Source organism: Barbus barbus (assembly GCF_936440315.1).
Source record: "Barbus barbus genome assembly, chromosome: 50".
Classification (NCBI taxonomy): Eukaryota; Metazoa; Chordata; class Actinopteri; order Cypriniformes; family Cyprinidae; genus Barbus; species Barbus barbus.
The window spans coordinates 10605704-10627127 of NC_136728.1; the positions used below are offsets into that span (position 1 = coordinate 10605704).

At 35.6% G+C, this 21424-nt stretch overlaps 2 protein-coding genes across 3 annotated transcripts in view; both read left to right on the forward strand.

The window, feature by feature from the left end:
- Positions 1-575, forward strand: part of LOC306867976 (dedicator of cytokinesis protein 4-like) — a gene marked incomplete at its 3' end in the record, with an annotated part of 67566 nt that extends 66991 nt beyond the window's left edge. The window contains exons 51-52 of the mRNA XM_079413946.1: positions 17-78; positions 171-575. Of these exons, the coding sequence (XP_079270072.1) occupies positions 17-78; positions 171-575 (467 nt within the window). The remainder of the gene's footprint in view (positions 1-16; positions 79-170) is intronic.
- A 4123-nt stretch (positions 576-4698) lies between these two features.
- Positions 4699-21424, forward strand: part of LOC306868026 (mitochondrial inner membrane protease subunit 2) — an 85731-nt gene continuing 69005 nt past the window's right edge. The window contains exons 1-4 of one of the 2 annotated variants that reach the window (XM_079414000.1): positions 4705-4775; positions 4929-4993; positions 13834-13968; positions 15645-15748. In XM_079414000.1, the coding sequence (XP_079270126.1) occupies positions 13837-13968; positions 15645-15748 (236 nt within the window). In that variant the 5' untranslated portion in view covers positions 4705-4775; positions 4929-4993; positions 13834-13836. Of the gene's footprint in view, positions 4776-4928; positions 4994-13833; positions 13969-15644; positions 15749-21424 lie in introns of both variants that reach the window. The other variant, XM_079413999.1, reaches the window with a different exon arrangement.

A 21424-nucleotide genomic window follows, 5' to 3' on the forward strand; every position in this document is an offset into this window, starting at 1 on the left:
TGTGTGTGTTGAACAGGATCTCTGTGCAAGAACGTGAGGTCTCTGTCTCCCATGCCAAATGCCCGTTCCCCTCAGAAGGTGACTGGTTTATGCTTAAGTCCCTCTGTGTTACTAGTTGGTGATAAGTTGGTGTATATCTAATGAAGTTTGTCCTTGGTTTTGCTCTGCAGTCAATGGTCCCGCCCCTCACTCCCTCCCCGACCGATGGCTTGCCGATGGGGAGCCTGGTGTCTCACTCCCCCGCCCGCTCTGGCAGCTACAGCAGCGGGATCTCGTCCCTCAGCCGCTGCAGCGTCTCCGAAACGTGCGGGATCGACCTCCCGCTGCCCGACCCTCCTCTACCTCCCGCCGTCCCTGCAGACATGCCCATTCGCCGGGGCAGCAAGACTCCTCCACCCTACAGCGTCTACGAGCGGAACAATCCTCGGCGAGCCACACCGCTGCCACACAGTCTGTCAGTGCCGCCCAGTTCCGACAACCCCAGCCTGACCGGCAAACCCCAGCTGAACCGCGTGCAGCGCATTAATTCAGAGCCCCGTCACCGGCCCACACCCAGGAAGGTCTCTCAGCTGTAGCGCGTCAGCGGTAACTTGGACTACATTGCATTTTTTGCAGCCGTTTACTGTAAAATAGCTGTAGGTTATGTATCATAATTGGCAATGTTTTCAAATGCAAGGAGGTGCATTTTTTTGGAGGATAGGGAGTGGCATATAAATAAATCTTTCAAATCTTACTAATTTTACTAAATTAGTAAGCATATGTCAATAAATAAAGCAAAATATGTCAATAAATATGTCAAAGTCCAAAGCAAACAAGCAAACATTTAATTTGAAAGTCATTTATTTATTGACACATTTCATGCTTTATTTATACTATATAAATAATTTAAATCATATTAAAAAATTCAATAAATAAGTATGTTAATAAATAAATCAAGAGGTGTCAATTAAGTAAATCAATAAATAAATGTTAATAAATCTATCATAGTCCGATACAAAACATAATTTAAAAATTATTTATATATCGACACATTTCAAATATTGTGTCAATAAATAAATTGTCAACATTAATACATCAAAGTTTTTTGCAAAATAGAATTGATTTATTTGACACATTTCATTCATGCTTTATTGATTTATTTGTTTAAATGTTATATATAATATTTTATAATTGTATTTATTTATCAAATAAGCAATTTCATTTATAAAATAATGTAATTATTTTAATTTATTAAATAATGTTAATACATGAGTAAATTTATTGGAATTTGGACTATGTATTTATTGTCATACACATTTCATGATTTTTTTTATTTATTTATTGACAAAAGATTTATTTATTATCATATGCCACTCTCGGTCCTCCATACGTTTTGATTTTTAATTGAGCGATTTGTATTCTAAAATCGAAATGAAAGTGAAACGGAATGCTCCCGTGATGAATGTTTTCCCTTTTTTGTTCGTTGATATTAAGTAGATCATCTTAATTTCATTTTAAAGCTGCATATTTGATGGTTTAGTGACTATTTAGTGGATCGGCTCTTTAGACCCAGTCTAAAGCGCAGCTCAGAATTGTTCTTCATCGATGAACTGAACCGGCCATCTCGGCACAGTCCTTCTGATATGCAGTTACGGCTAGAAATGAAATGTACTAGAAAAGCCATGAAGAGATTATGTACGCTTTGAAATGGCATGTAATTTACAGCAAAATCTGAAGATCTGGCAGGTCCATATCCCATTTAGAGTGCTCTGAAACATATTGCTAGCAAGGTATTTTTGATAGAAGTACAAAATCAGTGTTGTACAGCTTTTCTTTCCACACTACAGCAGTTTTTTTTTTTTGGTTTTGCACAAACCGAGGCGTACAGCTAGACCTGCGTCCCGTTTTAACCGCTTTGTACTTTCTGGAATGGCTAAAAGGTGCTACATATTTCTTAGTGTTTGGTTTTTTCTAATGTAGCCTCGTATCTACCGAAACTGCCTGACCGTTTAAATGTGCCAATGTGATGAAATTGTGTGGTCTCCGAGTATTGTGCCAAAGATGCAAACAGTATTAACTTCTTTGTCAGTGAGAGTAGTTAGGAAAGCTTAACTGAAGTTAGCGTGACCGCTAGTGCTCAACAATGTGCTTCGTAAACCATGTGCAGAGGCGTAGATCAAGACTGCATGGGGCATGAGCAGTACAAAGCAATATAACCATTGTAGTTTGCAGAGAGCGATAGAAACAAACATCATCTAGTTCTGAGATGACTTTTCCCAGCAGCCTGATCCCAAATCAGGTTGTGTCGCCGCAGTCACTTCCAAACAATATTGGCTAGATCAAATCTGTTTTTCTTTCTCCTTTGAATGTTAAATCTGACAGAACTTTTCGCATTACGGTCAGAAATTCAATTTGGGATCTTATTTGGACTCTAGGTTGTAGACGATAAACAAAATTTAGGAAATGCCGTGTGGAATTGATGTTCATTTATGCTGTTTTACCTTTTTTATTCTTTCAGTATTTGTTTTCTTCTAAAAAAATTTTTTTTTAGTATTTTTTTACATCGCATTTCCATTTAAAAAAAAAAAAAAAGTATTTTCTCATTTTATGTGTATTTTATTTGTATTTATTTTTTACCATGGAACATGCTAACAACATTCAAATATTAGTTTTTCTTGCTAACGAAGCCAATGTGGTCAAGTGTTTAACAAAACAGCTGATTTTAGACATTTACGAAGTTTCATTTCAAAGAAAATACAAACCCGATCTCACAGGAAAACGTAACTATATTACAAAGTGGTGATTTCGTTCGAATTCATACGATGTTAATCTTATGAAATCGTATGTTTTTCGGAAAAAGTAAGCATGAAGGTCCACGCCTGAACATAACTGAGCGTAAGCAAATTGTACGAATTCATATCAATTAGCCACCAATTTGTCGAAACGCAAAATAGTTACGAATTACCATGTGTGTTGCTACATCCCTTCCTACGAAAGAAAAATTTCCACATACTGATGTAAAATTGATAGTAACAAACAGCTTTTTCACTGCCAGCTTAAAAGCCCGCCGTTATTTTAATAAATATCGGATACTAAATGTTTGATAGTCATTAAAATGCAATTTTAAAACTTTGTGAATCTCGGCTGTCAGTTTACATTATTGATCATATATAGACAATTGAAATGGTCTGTACTTGATTAAAAAAAATAATAGTTCTTGGCAAAAATATCCCCTGCGATTTTATTCTATTATTGCATTTTTGTAGATAAATAAAAAGTTCAAAGTGCTGTATTTTTTTGGCAACCTAAAATATTTGAAGTGTGAAGAATCGAACTAACGTTGGAATGATTATAAAATACTTAAAGATGGGCACCGTAACCGATTCGTTTGTTACCTATTTTATTAACGGCTTTGCAGCTATGTTCTCATATTGCCATGTTATGAGATTTGCTTATTTTCGGCAATCACGTTTTGTAATTTCGATAGATTGCCAATGGTCAACTCTAGTCACGCCTGTATTTCTTCTGTCCTGTTTTCTCCTTTCACTCTCCTTTTTATGGATTATACTCTTTCTGTTCAATTTTTTGAACTTGTAAAGTTGTACTTTATATCATACAATGGGATGAAAGTATTCCATATAGCCTGTGTTACAGATTTTGTACAAAAGGTGTTTATATGAAAATGTAACCAGTTCATAGCTTTGAATGTTGCAACTAAAGTTTTTATTTGTAAATGTTGAATATTAACCATCAAACAAATAAAGGTTGATTGATGTAAACTGTGATGTTATATATATTATGGCGTCTCGTGAGATCCAGTTACAAGGACTGTAAGCAACCTTTTACTATGTTTACCATGTTTAAACAGTTACCACAGCTTTTTAACTGTTTGACAAGAGTTCTCATTTTATTTTATTATGCATGACTAGTATTTTGATGGAAACTTCATTCAGTTTCATTGAACTTTAAAGAACCAAAATGTACATCTGCCACACGTTAGTTAAAAACAGTTTTATCATAATACCATAGTAAAACCATGTTTTGTAGATGCCATTTTTATATTTGTGATTAAAAACAATGCTATGGATAGATTCATAGTCTGTATAAGGGATTGTAATATTTTTCACATTAATATTTTTAATTATATTAATTACTATTAATATAATGGTTATGAATATATTTTTAATGGTTATAAAACTTTTCAAATAAATCTCTAGTGACAAAAAATCATACATATAAAATACATTATGAAAATGACATGTAACAACCTTTTGATCAGACATCTACCTCAGCCTCATTTTCGTCAAATTTAAAAATTAATGCAATGTATAGTATTTTTTTTTCTGTCCTAAAAATATTTCAAATTTCTAAATCAAATATAGCTAATTTATTTCAAATATCACATTCCATTTATTTATTTATTTTTTATCTTAAATATTACCTTATTAATCATAATATGTAAAATAGGCCTATTACTTTGAATAATTATTTCAATTTTATATGCAGGCTATGTATGTGTGTATGTATGCATTTTATTTTACATTTTAAATATTTTATTATTGTTTTTAAAACAAGTTTAGTAATGTTTATTTACTTTGAAAGAATTATACACATACTTTATCTAAATTTCCAAACATTTCCTTATTGTATTATTACATGTGAAATGTAATTATACACTAGTCTACACATGCTCAAGCTAATGATATGAATGAGAGGGAGGGCTTTAGGACCCGGAAGCAGCGAGCGTGGTGTCGTATTGAACGGAGCGACGTACAGCACGTACATAAAGACATTAGGTGAGTGTATGAACACGCGTCTGATATCAACGATACTCGGCATTTAGTCCGCATTAGTATTGAGGGGTATATGCTTCACTTTTGGTTATGTATTATAATTGTATGCACCGTTTTGAAGTTCATCACACGCCCACTGTTTGCCCTTGTCTATAGTAGCGGTTGACCTGTCAATGCAGCGTGGTCGCCATAAACGCTGAACTACTGGAGCATTTACTGATGTAAGTTAGTTTGAATTAGTATAGTACACCACAAAAATGAAACGAGAGATGGAGGGAAAGACGACGACATACTGTACATTTGCTAATGTAGTAACTGTTTTGTTTGTACAGTCGGTTTGTCAGAGCTCAGGCTGTATCTCAATTTACGTAGAATACCTAAATTACTACAGTAGTAGTGTACTACACAGAATACTGTACCCCACTAAGTTATATGCAGTGCACTTTACTCGACCTCCCATGTCCAGCGAGTCCAAGTTGTCTATCAGGAACTATTTAAACAGTTGTAAGACATTTTTTACACAAAATGATGGGAAATAATAGTTTTTATATCCGAATGTTTAACTGAACAGCACTTGCTAAATTAAACAAACATGCAAAAGGTCATATAAAGGTAATACAGTAGCTATAATAGCATGTGTGTATATATACATACGCTTTCTTTTAAGTTGTAGAAATGGCCATAAGCATTCAAAACAGGCCTGTGATGCCCAAAAATGTTGCTTGTTCAAAATGTGTTTATGCCAGCTAGGCAGGCAGCTCATTATGTTTTGAGACACAGCCTTTGCTTGTTTGCTGCACATCACAGTCACTCAGTTCAGGAGTAAAGATCAGTATCTTTTCACTTTAGCCATACAGATCTCATGTAAAGGTAGGTGAAGACACTGATATAAAAAGAGGTCATTCTCCCATATGAGTGCTGAATTTAGTTTCTGGGTTAATTAATTAACGAATTTGCCCTTGCGAAGCTGCCCTAATGAATAAGATTATTTAGAATTTCTAATCAGTAACTTGTGAAAACATCAATTTATATTGGCTTTGAGGTTTAAAATAGTTGTTTCCATTAAAGGAATATTAGACTTAGTGTATATTAAATATAACAGATCATATATTATACATACACATACATATATGTATATATACATTTTTATAATTTTTTATTAAAATCTTTAAATAACATTTAATTTAAATAATTTAATAGAATATTTTATATTTTTGAAAGAAAAAAAACACACTCTCATATAATCTCAATGACAGGCTATATGGAATATTTTCCATTGTATGACGACCACAAGTGTGTGTGTGTGTATATACACACATACTCACACACACTTGTAATTAAAATATTCAATCATTTAATTTAACCCTAAAAAGTGCAAAACCATAAAGAGACATCAGAAAAGTAATTTATTTCTATTTTCCATGTTATTAGAACTCAAATAATAAAATTTCATTTTTCAAATTTGATTATTTTGATTTTAATGTTTGTATCCCACAGGATACATCGCTCTTTGGGGTATAAATTCACTGAAAACAGAATACTTGTTTATCAATGCTTATTACAACATGGTTGTAATTCCTGAACACTTTGGAATACAGAGCTAAGGTTGGTCTCTTTTTAATGAAGACACATAGCAGATTATTGCTGAAGTGAAAGCATTTAAAAAAAAAAAAAAGTATAAAAAAGTCATAGAAGTTTAAGTTTACAATAAAGATAATGTAGTATAGTATTTTATATAAAATAAGTATAAGTAATTCTAAAATTTCTATGAAATCAAAGCCATATGTCTAACCAAGTTGTGTTCCAAATTTGAAGTTGATATCACAACAATTGTGGTTCCTGTGAGATTTTGTTTGGGCATTATACCAAAAATAACCACTGGGTTACACCCAAACTGCATTTTGATGCAGTTTTCTGTCACAAATCAATCATTTTCTATCACAATATCACTTCTATTACAAAACAGTTACCAAATACGGAACCTTGACTGTCAGACCTTTCCAACGATATGCGTTTTGTCAAGATTACAAAAAGATCTGTTTTTCTAAAACACAAGCCATAAAATCACTGTCTACATGTTTTTATATCTTGATTGATACCCCTAAAAGGGCGACGTATCCCCTGAGATACAAACATTTAGAGACAGATTACAAAAAATGTAAGCAACGTGTAAATATGTGAAGTAGATCAATTTTTATCAGAGGGTGAGTAGATTTCCCACTACAGGCGGTCATGCAGTTTTAAATGCTTCCTGTGAGCGAGAAAAAATAATAATGTAGAAACAAAAGTCACTTCATCTAAATAATCACAACAAACACCCTTTCAACACCCTACACTTTCACTTATTCTCCCCACAGCTTCTCAAATATTTGTATCCCGCAGGATACAGTGCCCCTTTTAGGGTTAAATCATTTAATAATCACACACACACATATATGAATATATAATAAAACACTCTTGTTTCACCCTCATTTTAATGGATTATATATTTTCTGTTAAATTTTTTGAACTTGTAAAGTTGTCATACAATGGAATATATTCCATATAGCCTGTCATTGAGATTTTGTACAAAAGGTGTTTATATGATGATAATTTTATTTTTTATTTAAAAATATGTACAAATAATCTCATCTTAAATATGAAATAGCTCAAATGTATATTAATTGAAAAATAATAATACGTTTGTGTGTGTGTAGCCTATATGTAAGACTGTTTAAAAGCAGCCAGTTGTGTGCGAACCTTTGACTTTTGCATATAAACAGATTTAAAAAGTTTTACCATAGGATATCGTGAGTCAGCCTCGTTCTTTTTTTGTCTGCTCGTCTACAGCTGTCTGCAGCACATCATTAATCTCACCGCTGCTGTGATGCAGACTAATGGTCAAGCATTCCAGCTGAAATCATACTTACAGGTGTAGACATTGAGATAATTTAATCAGATTCGGTCTGTCAGTGCCGTGTTGTGAAATACACTGTTAAAATAGGCCCATGCATCAAGGAAATTGCCTTGTCGAGAGTGGAAATCTGTCATTGCGGTTTCAAATTACCCCAAAGCAGCAAGTTCACTAAGCATTTTTGGACACATTTGATGACTGGTGCAATTAAAATGGTTACGCTCAGGTATGCATAAACAAAGCTACCAGGCTACAGTTTTACATTATGCAGGTGCCATATTTGACAGTATTACTCGCAGGATAAATGGGTTAGAGAAGTTATAAATGCAAAGCATATGATAAATTGATTCTGCTGGCATGAGACCACCGTGCTCCGTTCCACAGCTGTGTGCAATGGTCACCTAATATTTCCCAGACATTTGCTTTCAACTCTAGAAACACATCTTTAATTGGACGCGGCTACAAAAAAATCCATCTATGTTGCACACCTGCTGTGCCAACCTTGGTTTTTTATCGCTCACGGTTTTATTTCTGTCCGTAGCACATGGAAAATGGTGCAAAATGTTCTCGACTCGGAATATGAAAGCAGCCTTTGATGAAAACTGAACTCAACGCTTTCTTTTGATCACCGTGCACTAGTCCTAGATTCTTCCATCTGCCCGTTTTTAAGAAGAAACTGTTAGATGCTCCACTTTACACACCTTTGAGATCCTCGTGGCAGGTGCCAAACTCTCCGTGTGTAGCCTGAATTAAAAATATAGGATTGTGGCTCAGTGGAGGGACAAGCAAAAATAGACGTCTTTGGAGAAAAAAAGGCCGTTGTGTGGCACCAGCATGATTGGCAGTCTCTCACTGTATGTGCTGGTGAGGGATTATTGTTAGAGGAACCTGACAGCTGGCACTTGGCAGGTCTGCCCTGAACACCATGGATAATTTAGCTGCTCGTTGTCATAATAGTTCATTAGTTGCACTCTTGTGTGAGACACAGCTAAGCGAATGAATACTTAAAACTACAAGAAGTTTCAGAGCAGGGTGAGGCACATGAGAGATGAATCTGCTAGACGAAAATGACGTGAAATCAAAATGTACCCCGTTTGCTTTCTTAATACATGTTTCTGCTCTTATTGTGTTTGATTCAGCACTTACAAGGTCTTCCAGAGAAAAAAAGAAAATTGTGTTTAATTAAAATTCAGTAACCTTTGACATTTATATATACAGTACCATTTAAACATTTATTTGAAGGAAATTATTACCTTTATTCAGCAGGAACACATTCAATTGATCAAAAATGACAGTAAATACTTTGTTACATTTATTGTTTTTATATTATTTTTTATGTAATTTACGGTTACAAATTTTTTTTTTCTATTTTCTATTTATTACCTTTAAAAAACCTTCTACAAAAATATAAAGCAGCATAAACTGTTATAAACTATTTTCAGCAGTGTTATTAATAATAAATGTTTCATGAGCAGGAGCAAACCAGCATATTAGAATGATTTCTGAAGGATCAGGTGACACGGAAGACTGATGTAATGATGCTGAAAATTCTGCCTTTTCATTTTACATTTACATTCAATTACATTTTAAAATAAATCCAAAAAGAAAACAGTTATTTTAAATGTTAATAATATTTAATATCTGACTTTTACCTTCTGGAAGGCGTTATAGTCTGGTTAAAACAAGAACTACCAGATTTCAGAATAGCTTTCTTCCAGTAGCCGTAAAAACTCTAAATTCTACCATGTAACTTTGTAATACTGTAATTTTGCAAGTTTTCTTTCTTCTTTGTGTGCATGTGAGAACACAAATTTGTATAATGACATGGGTATGACAGAGGTATTACAATATGAAGGTGGTTTATGAGGACACTGCCTATGTCCCCGTAATTCAAAAGGCTTAAAAAACATACTAAATGGTGTTTTTTTTGAAAATCTAAAAATGCACAAAGTCTCCTGTGAGGGCTAAGTTTAGGTGTAGGGTTGGTGTAGGGCAATAGCACACAGTTTGTTCAGTATAAAAACCTTTACGCCTATGGAGAGTCCCCATAAACCACAAAAACCAACGTGTGTGTGTGTGTGTGTGGGGGTGGGAAAAATTTAATTTTTTTCTTGTAACTTATTTCAAAAAGTTAAATTTTCATATATTCTAGCTTCATTATATGTAAAGTAAAATATTTCAAAAGTTTTTTTTTTTTTGTTTTTTTTTTTTGATAAGAGATTACAGCTAATATCTCAAAATATTAGAATATTTACATTTCAGTTTAATTTGAGACCATCCATACAGTATAAATTCCAGGTATCTCTTGTTCTTTGAAACCACAATAATGGAGAAGACTGCTGACTTGGCAATGATCCAGAAGACAATCATTGACATAAAGAGTGTAAGTCACAGAAGGTCATTACTGAAAAGCAGTGTTGGGGGTAACGCATTACAAGTAACGCGAGTTACGTAATAATATTACTTTTTTCAAGTAACTAGTAAAGTAACTCATTACGTTTTAATTAACATGAAAATATCTGAGTTACTTTTTCAAAAAAGTAACGCCAGTTACTTTTTCCCCATTTATTGACTGACAGTGCGCTGTGTGAGCATGCTGTTACTGTAGTTATATACTAAATGTGAATGTGCATGAATTCATCCCACGCAAAAAACTGATTTAGTATTCATCAAAATGAATTAAAACAGTGAAATGCAAACTCAGAATATGACGCAAACTGCAATAATCAAATATGTTAAACAACACAAATGTATCTAATCCCATTTTATTAACCAATGTCTTTGCTGCTGACCTTTGATGATCCAGTTCAATCATACTAATAAGCAAAAATGACTTTAGATAAACTAACAATTGTGCTTCATTGTTTTTTTATTGCCGAAGAGTGTTAAACCTTCTTATCCTGAGTTTTACTTTTCCTTCACAAGATACAGGGCTTTTACATTTGTATTAATGTAAATTAAAACAATCAAGCCCTGCTCATATTTAAAAAGTAACGCAAAAGTAACGTAACGCATTACTTTCCATAAAAAGTAGCTAAGTAACGTAATTAGTTACTTTTTTAGGGAGTAACGTAATTGTAATGCATTACTTTTTACTAGGGGGCAGTCGTGGCCTAATGGATAGAGAGTTGGACTTGTAACCCGAAGGTCGTGGGTTCGAGTCTCAGGTCCGGCAACCACGACTGAGGTGAGACCCTTGAGCAAGGCACCGAACCCCTCAACTGCTCCCCGGGCGCCGCATTGATGGCTGCCCGCTGCTCCAGGTGTACCTGGATGGGTTAAATGCAGAGAACGTCCCTTTCCCCCTTCCCCTTTTTGGGGAAGTTGTGGCCTAATGGTTAGAGAGTCTGACTCGTAATCGAAAGGTTGCGGGTTCGAGTCCCCGGCCGGCAGGGATTGTAGGTGGGGGGAGTGAATGTCCAGTGCTCTCTCCACCCTCAATACCACGACTGAGGTGCCCTTGAGCAAGGCACCGAACCCCCAATTGCTCCCCGGGCGCCGCAGCATGGCTGCCCACTGCTCCGGGTGTGTGTTCACGGTGTGTGTGTGTGTGTGTGCATTTGTTCACTACTCACTGCTGTGTGTGTGCACTTGGATGGGTTAAACGCAGAGCACCAATTTCGAGTATGGGTCACCATACTTGACAATACGTCACGACTTTCACTTTCACTTTCGACTTTCACTTAAAAGTAACTTTCCCCAACACTGCTGAAAAGGGTGGCTATTCACAGAGTGCTGTATCAAAGCATATTAAATGCAAAGTTGACCGGAAGGAAGAAATTGGGTAGGAAAAGGTGCACAAGCAACAGGTATGATCGCAAGCTTGAGAATACTGTCAAGCAAAGCCGATTTAAACACTTGGGAGAGCTTCACAAGGAGTGGACTGAAGCTGGAGTCAGTGCATCAAGAGTCACCACGCTCGGACGTCTTCAGGAAAATGGCTACCAAGCCACTTTTGAAACAGAAACATCGTCAGAAGCATCTTTCCTGGGCTACGGAGAAAAAGAACTGGACTGTTGCTCAGTGGTCCAAAGTCCTCTTTTCAGATGAAAGTAAATTTTGCATTTCATTTGGAAATCAAGGTCTGGAGGAAGACTGGAGAGGCACAGAATCAAAGCTGCTTGAAGTCCAGTGTGAAGTTTCTGAAGTCAGTGATGATTTGGGGTGTCGTGACGTCTGCTGGTGTTGGTCCATTGTGTTTTATCAAGTCCAAAGTCAATGCAGCCGTCTACCAGGAGATTTAGACCACTTTATGCTTCCATCTGCTGACAAGCTTTATGGAGATGCTGATTTCCTTTTCCAGCAGGACTTTTGCACCTGCCCACAGTGCCAAAACCACTTCCAAGTGGTTTGCTGACCATGATATTACTGTGCTTGATTGGCCAGCCAACATGCCTGACCTGAACCCCATATAGAATCTATGGGATATTTTCAAGAGAAAGATGAAAAATAGTCGATCCAACAATCCAGACGAGCTGAAGGCTCAATAGTGCCTCAGCAGTGCCACAGGCAGATCGCTTCCATGCCATTCTTCACTGATGCTGGGATTTGTGCTAAAGGAGCCCCGACCAAGTATTGAGTGCATAAATGCACATACTTTATGTATAACTTTACACAACTTGAACTTTTCTGTTTTGCAAATCCTTTTTTTGATTGATCTTAGGAAACATTCTAATATTTTGAGATACTGGATTTTTGACTTTCATGAGCTGTAAGCTCTAATCATCAAAATAAAACAAATTTTTTTTTAAATGTTTTACTTTACATGTAAAGAATCTAGAATAGGCCTATATGAAAGTTTCACTTTTTGAAATAAGTTACAAGAAAAAAACAAATTTTTCCACAATATTAGCATTTTTTTAGATGCACCTGTATAAATACACACACACACACATATATATATATAGAGAGAGAGAGAGATTACTCACATCTTGTAGGACTTATAAGTGATATTTGTGTAGAAGCTAGTCATACACATCCTCCTCAAGTATCCTGCAATTTTATGTTTCAACCACAGGTGTCGATAGACTACGTATAAATGTTGTAATTTTGATTTACGTTTTTAGAATTGCGATTTTACTTCCCGTAATTGTGACTATTTCTCACAATGCTTCATCACACAATTATTTTTACTCTTGCCCACTTTTCACTTGGGAATATATCTTATTACAGAAGTAAAGTGGTTTGCAAATGCAGTTTCGTGCTAAATTGAAATAATCAGTGTTTGTATTATATTATTAATGTTGCTTTGGGTAGCCTACATATGCAGCAGAGAGTCAGGAAGGTGTCTCTTTGCGACCACAAAAGAGTTTTTTGTCATTTTCCCTGCTTGAGCCGTATCTGGCTCACAGCAGTGCAACCCTGACAAATCCTGCACTGCGTTATGATTCGCTCAGCACTTTTTTTTTTTTTTTTTTTTTTTTTTTACCCTTTACATCTCCCAGATCCTAAGCTAAGTTGTTGTAGTCTCTGATTTTTGAGCCTCTTGAATGCCCTCCTGCGAGCAAATGGCTTCAAGACTTTCTTTAAGTGCTTACCAGTAAGTGCAAAGTTGCTGCCGGAGACCTTGAGGGCTTTTTTGGGAAAATGGTTACTTTGTTACTGTGGTAAACTCTGTCAAATGAATGAGAAGCATAATTGCATGCCGTGTACCTCCAAATCAAGCATCACACTAGCAATTAATGGTATTAGAGCGAGCGTGCTCTTGTCAGATTCAATTTCAATGCCTCAGTAGGTTTTTCTGCCCTAATGCGTTGGGTGTTCGGAGTTTTGTCGTTGCGAACACGGTCCACAGATGGCCGCAGATAGGTGCAATTACTAAATTCATTATTAAATTGGCTGCTTTATGAGTGTTTTCTTCTTTTTGACCTCACTAGTCCCTTGCAATTTGATTCAAAACAAGATGGTTCATGCTTAGAGGCATATAGTTAAGCTTTTGATACTTTTATTCTCTTTGTGACTAGATCATCCAACATATCCTTGAAACATGCCTTTTTCCTGTGGAGAGACTACTTCTCAATACTTAAACAACAAAGACATCCATATTTTGTTGAATGTTTGAATTATTTCTTCATAAGATGTTACCAGACCAGAAAAAGATGTTTAAATTGCCTGGCTGAACACTTTGAACAAGCCAAGGTCATTTCTCTTTTCATTCTCTCTCTTCAGGCGATGGCGCAGACGGGCTTTGGGCGAAGATACTTCAAAGCTTTTGTTAGTGGCTTCTTTGTAGCCGTCCCTGTGACAGTGACTGTTTTAGACCGTCTTGCCTATGTGGCACGCGTGGAAGGTGCCTCGATGCAGGTGGGATGTCCTTTATCAAACTTGGTAATGTTGTTTTGATTAATCTGGTTTAGTCTAAGGCACCAAATTTAAAACAAAAATCGCATTGTCATAGAATTTATATATATATAATATTTTGGAAATTTGCTTTATATATGTCTATATATGTTTTGAATTTTTAATATAAAGAAGGAAAAATACTTTAAAAAAATTTTTTTGTTTGTTTTTTTTATTATATTTTAAAAATGTTATACTGGAAATTCAGAGTGATGCAAAGAAAATTTGAGAATTGATTAATTGAGACAGACAGCTTGAACTAAATTACAGAAATGAATCAAACTTACCAAATTTTCCCCATGTAAAAGTATTGTGAAACTACACCAATAAAAGTCTGTAAAAAATAGGGCACAATGTACTGTATTAATTTGAAGGAATTTTACATATTTATTTTTTTACAGGTGTTTTACCGGTATTTTGAACTTTACACTGCAATGCGTTATGTTAACGGAAATGTCCGTATGTGTCCACTGCCAGTGCTTTTCCTGTTATTATTTTACAGATTTATTTCATACAGTGTTTCATAATGCAGTTAAGTAAACTTATTAACCAATAAAAAGCACCTTAAAATCACCATTTTCACAATGTTACTTGATTTTTGTATTAACATCAAAATAACTGCAAATGCACTGTAAATATTTAATATATTTCCCAGCCTTGTAAAATAGAAGACATTTTTACCTTAACAAGCTGTTCTATTTAAACATTAATAACCTTTTACTTATGTTAGGACTTTGCATTACAGCTTAATCAAGCCAAATTTGCTAAACATTGCACTAATAGCACTAAGACCATCATGAAAGACACCTCTAATAGTAATGAGAGAAAACCGCCTGAATACACTATGCTCAGTTCCTCGCCAAACAGAAGTAATGGTTCATTATGTACCTAATGAACACTTAACTAACCAAAACAGTGTTGTTGTTTTCCTTTTTGAGTCCAGTTTTCTGTCTTGGCTTATAGTGTTATATATTTGCTAATGGCTTTTCCAGGTTCATCTACAGTCTTTGAATCCAAATAAGTCACTCCATGGACAATGCTGAAAGCTGACGCCACTGCAGAATGAGAAAATGTGTCTGAATAAAAAAGATAGAGCGCCCAGCTGTGACAGATAAATTCTCTAGGCGGGAATGCTCGTTGGGATATTTATTTTAGAAGGACAGATAAGAGATATTTCTGTCAATTATCCCAGCAAGCGTGAAATGGCTCATCGAGATCTCCCTTAATGATTCATTGGAGGCCCGTGTATCAAGTCAGTCGGCGACTTGCATGCTTGAGAAGGTTCGTCACACACAAGTTGTTTGATATCCCACCACAAAAGAGTTAAGAGGAAAACAAATAGTCTACAAAAAATTCTGTTTTGAAGTTAACTTGTAGACGTTATTTTTACCCTTAGGATGTCGTCAGTCGAAAGGCTGAATGAAGAACATAGGCTTTTTTCCAGAGCCAAATTAAAGCAAAGTTGCTGAGTTTATTCTTAGAGTTGGCTTAGTAGTTTAGGACGTTTGTGTGGTATGGAGGATTAAAGCAATAAATCACAGACCAAAAAGAAAAATTGATAAAACCTAAAAGTCTTCTCCAACTTCTAGAGTCTAGAGTTTATGAAGCATGTTGACTCATGTGGTTTGAATCTTTCCCAGCCGTCTTTAAACCCAGATGGAGAGTCCTCACCAGATGTTGTGCTGCTCAACCGTTGGAGTGTGAGGAACTACCAAGTACACCGAGGGGACATTGTCTCAGTTCTGTGAGTAGCCGCATTTAAGTTGTATTTTGCGCAACATGACGTTTCGCTGTGGGCGCAGCCACAACACTGTAGAAACTGTAGAGACCAAGTGACTAAAAAAACATTTTCTGTTGCTTGTCCTGCCAGGTTAGAGCACTTTTTTTGCGTTTTATTGTGTGTAGTTGTGGTGTGGTGTGGTGTAAAGTAGGGATGCTATACAGTTAAGGATGCACAATATATCGATTAACAGGCAATATTAGAGATTTTTTTTAATTTGTTGGTATCAAATGATGTGGGCATCATCTGATATCACGTAAAGTCTTTAAGTCTAGACATCTTTAAAAACACTAATAATTTGAATAGCATTGATAAATGCAATCTTTAGCACGTCTCAAAATAAATATCCATTTATCATATTGTGCATTATCACATTGTGATGCCAAAAGTAACTTGTAGCATTTAAAATGACTGATTTTAGTTTCAATTTATTTAGATAAAATAGCTTTTTTTTTTTTATATTGGTCATTTAACGGTTATTGGCCATCGCAATAATTATTATCGGCTTATCAAAACCGGCTTGAATTTTAATATTGGTGCATGTTTAAATACATGTTGATTATTGATTAATTAGGGATTTTGTAATTGAATTTGGATCTTTAAATTATGTCGATCTTTACATGTAATTGTAATCTTTTTTTAATATTCAAATTTAATGGCGCTTCAGTCTTCTCAAAATAAAAATCTGTTACTTTAACATACTTTCAGTTTTAATGTTGTGGTGCCTAAATTTACTTAACATATAAAATTACTGATTTACACCCCTTTTTTCTATTTAAAAATAAATTATTGTAGGCCACTTATCAGTTATCAGCTGTAACATAAAAATAATTATTGACTTATTGTGTTGACTGAAATTGAGGCAGTTCTAGTATAAATCTTAATTTTTGCACCTCAGCTCTGGCAAAATCTTTCAAAATGGTCTAAAATGTCTGAAAAGTCAGTCTATTAGTTGAAATTTGACAGCTATGATGTTTTGTGACAGAACATTATGTTGATGTCAAATGGTTGAGCCTGCAGACCTCTGCTGCTTCAGGGGTGTCATACTGAGTCCTCACATTCACTCAGGTTTTCAAATCCTTGCTGAAAAATTGCCACTAAGATGTTCTCCATCCAGATAAAGACATCTGTAGCACTCAGAATTGCTAATTGGACCATTTTGCTCCCTCTCTAATCTGCCACAGATCTCCTTGACCTTAAACCCAGCTGCTCTGAGCACACTAACTCAAGGAGAATCCTCCTCGGGATAATGAGCCCACTCTGTTTTAAGGGTTACTGTCATCGCGAGAAATTGGTATGGACGTAATCGTCTGATATACTTTAATGTGGTGCTCAACACCAAGAGCCTTTTGACACAGGCCCTGCGGAGGCTATTATCTAAACTCTAGTTAGGTAACTTCTCTTCAGTTTTATGTATGGTCTGTATTTTGAAGCACCAGGGGGAAAGAAAGCATTTATTTCGTCCAACTTCTTGATCAAACACTCACCCTGCTGTGTTCTTTGGCTTTGTATGTTTGATAGACCAGTAGATGGGCTCAGTGCCGTTAGCTGTTCAAATGAGGTTTTGATACTGTGAAACTGAGGGACTTGTGTATGATTATAATGCCGCCACAGGATGTATATCACATTTAAAACATTACTCTGTTGGCCTGTATCCTGATCAGAGAGTTTAACATGGATAAATGAAGTAGAAACCTTCAAACAATTCATTATCAGTTACTAAATTATTAAATTTAAAGCATCTTACCGTTTCTGTCATTTTTGTGCCAGTAGCAGTGCTGAATGAAGCAAAAATAATGACTGTTCTCAAGAAGGTTTTCAGAGCACTGTCTCTGTCTGTCATTGGTCAAACAAACAGATGACTCCGCCCCCAAACTCACGTCATTGGCTGAGCCACTGTTGCTATGCCAGGCTGAGCAGAATTCTCAAACAAACAGAGTAGTGTTTTCAAAACACCACAAAGTTTTAGTGTCTTATTTATAGTTTTTAAACTGGAATAGCAGTAAGGTTTCTTTTCTGTACATAAAAGTGCACATTTCAGCTTTAAATTGATATACTGTTTATTAAGTTATGTAAATCCTTGTATTGGGAACAATGTTGAGAGTGTGGTAACGCAGATTCACTCTATCATTACCCAAAGATGGCACTCTTCCCCTGCTGGGAATTCACTGCGCTGGGAACATGATGTTCATCCTTTGCTAAACTGTTCTGAGGGGAAAAGCTAGGAATGCATGCTAACACTCCTGACTTTGATTGTTTAAGGCTTATTTAGACTTTTAGACACTTTTTACACACTTTGTAATGTGATGTATTGACAAGGGAATTGCTAATATTTTGGATGAGCTAGCAAATTGAGCTTGTATCCTTATTATTATTAGGGGATCAAGCACGTAGTGCTGAAACTCTATTGTAATTGTTAGGATTTTTAGGGGTTCAAGCTCGAAGTGCAGACCCCTATTGTAATTGTTAGGATTTTTATTTTATTTTATTATTATTCTCTGGTAAAACTGATCATGCAGACCAAACCGTAGACTCGCAGATTCGCCCCAATCGGCCTATCGGGGGTGCTACAGCGATCAAAAAGGCGTAATCGCTCATAGCTCCTAAACCGCTTGTCATAGACTCAAAGAATCCTTGGGTCAAGGCCAATCTAAAATGGTCACTGTGACTTTGGGTCTAGGAGGTCCCGTTTTTGCGCAAAGTTGAGTGATATCCGAAACCTACTTTTGCGAACTAGTCCTAGGTTTTTCGCACGATTGGAACCAAACCACTGCAGAAATATAAAAGAAATTTGGTATGCAGTGTCTTTGTCCAAACTGGCACAAATGGCTATGAGGACATTTGCGTATCTAAAAAAAAAACATGGCTGCCATTGGCCAAATAATTTTAAGCACCTATTTGACAAGGTTAACGGAGGTCGATCGGAACGACACTCATTGGGCATGTTCGATTCATGGCCCTAAAGGTCTGTAAGAATGTAGAAAGAAATCAGCCACTAGTAAGGCGCTAACGAGTTTTATGGCTCTTTAATCACGTGGTGTTTCACACATCCGCACAATATGCATATCGTTTGATAGACCTCCTCATAATGAACAACTTTGCCTTTGCCTTTGCAACAAGAACCATCGCTGTCAATCAAATTGTTCAATAAGTATTCACAAATATGTTAAAAACCTACTTTTGCGATCTAGTCCCTGGTTTTTCGCTCAATCTCGATCAAACCACTGCAGTGCAATTCTCTGGACTCTCTAGATCAATAATTATAAAAAAATAATAATTTTGTCCTTTGGTTAGCTATAACAGGTCATTTAGAAAAGAGGCATGGCTACATATGCCCAAAAGCCTATAAAACCTAAAAGCAAACTCAAAAGTTTGCAAAACTAGTTGAAAACATGTCAGATGACTCTTAACAAGCATGAAAAGTTTCATGGAGATCGGACCATAGGTGGTGCTGTAACAGTGAAAAAGTCCTCAAAAACTCAGTATTTCTGTAGTAAATGACCTCAAATTGCAATAAAATGTTTATACTCTTCACTTATACACTATATCTTCATATCATATGATAGATCTCCTCATTCTGAACAACTTTGCCTCTAGGATCACTGCTGTCAATCAAATTTGAGATTATATAAAAAAAAAATCTTTTGTGAACTAGCCCTCAGTGCAGTACTATTCTCTAGACTCTCTAGGCCAATAATTATCAAAAAACTGTTGAACATTTGCATTTCAACAATTACAAACTGGTCATTTTATAACACATTCATAACATAGTGTACCCAAAGGCCTATGAATCCTAAAACAAAGCCCACAAATTCTCAACACGGAGTAAAATGATGCATTATGTCATTCTAAACAAGCATGCAAAAATGTAAGAGAAATTGGGCAAAAAATAACACTGTAATAGTTATAAAGCTTAAAAACACAGTGTTGTATGAGAAATTGCTATTTATAACCACTAGATGGCAGCGGAAGACCACTAATGTCAAGTCAAGTCAAGTCACCTTTATTTATATAGCGCTTTTAACAATGTAAATTGTGTCAAAGCAACTGCACAATATCAAACATATCACAATATCAATATCAAACATATCACAATATCAATATCAAACATTGGCCTCTGGCCAACAAACCAGCAGTTCAATTTAACTGCAGCAAAGTCAGATTGTAAGGTCTCAACTAGTTCCAGTGGTCATTTGGTAATTCTGTATGTTGTCTGAGCGTTGGCATCCTCTGAGGGGTTGGCATTATCTTTTCTCAGGTGTTCGGTCATCTCAGATCATTTAGGGGTTGGATCCAGACTGAAGCTTCTGTCATTCCTAATTACCACGGGATGTTAATCCCGTGGCAGAAACAGAGACAAATAGAAACATAATTAGCGTAGCTGCTGTTCCATCCCAAGCTAAAGAATAATAATAATGTACATTTGATCAGATATACTACAGTACAAGATTATAAAATGCATTATGTGAATGCTTGGCTAAAGAGATGTGTCTTTAATCTAGATTTAAACATAGAGAGTGTGTCTGAACCCCGAACGTTATCAGGAAGGCTATTCCAGAGTTTGGGAGCCAAATGTGAAAAAGCTCTACCTCCTTTAGTGGACTTTGCTATCCTAGGTACTACCAAAAGTCCAGAGTTTTGCGACCTTAAGGAGCGGGTTGGATTGTAGCGTGGTAGAAGACAAGTTAGGTACGCAGGAGCTAAACCATTTAGGGCCTTATAGGCAAGTAATAATATTTTGTAAATGATACAGAACTGAATGGGTAGCCAGTGCAGAGACTGTAAAATTGGGGTAATATGATCATATTTTCTTGACCTTGTAAGAACTCTAGCCGCTGCATTTTGGACTATCTGTAGCTTGTTTATTGAAGATGCAGGACAACCAGCTAGCAGTGCATTACAATAGTCCAGTCTAGAGGTCATGAATGCATGAACTAGCTTTTCTGCATCAGAATGTGCTCATTAAACGCATTAAAACAGTACTGTTCATATTCTACTAATGGAGATGTTCTAAAATCACTGTTATAACATTTAAAATAACATTTAATTCAAGTTTATCATTTTGTTCATACAGATATGTCAGTTTTTATAATTTTGCCATATGATCGCAGAGAAACCTGAAAATTACTATATAAACTCTTAAAAAGAGATGACTTGCAAAAAGTATTGTCACCTCTCATTTATTTCATATCTGTAACAAAATATGTGTGCATGTATGTCCGTGTATGAGTGTGTGTGTGTGTGTGTGTGTGTGTAAGCAAGCTTAATGATTATTAATATGATAGTTTAACTATTTAATTTCTCTGTGTGTGTGTGTGTGTGTGTTTCTGTGAGCATATTGTCCATTTTCGATGACTTTCACTGTCAGCTATGCATCCAGGTTGGCCTAGACCCTAAAAGCAACCTTAGGCCTTAAAATGCTTGAACCCCGGTTATCGCTGCTTGCAGCTATATTTATTATTATTATTACTTTAATCTGGTTCTGTCTTTTTTATATATATATTCAATAATTTTAGTATTTTATATGAATAGTTCAACCAAAAATGAAAATTCTGTCATTATTCATTCACCCCCAATACATTTAATAGGCTTTTTTATTTTATTTATATTTTTATAGTGACCTTGCGTGTCAAGCTCAAA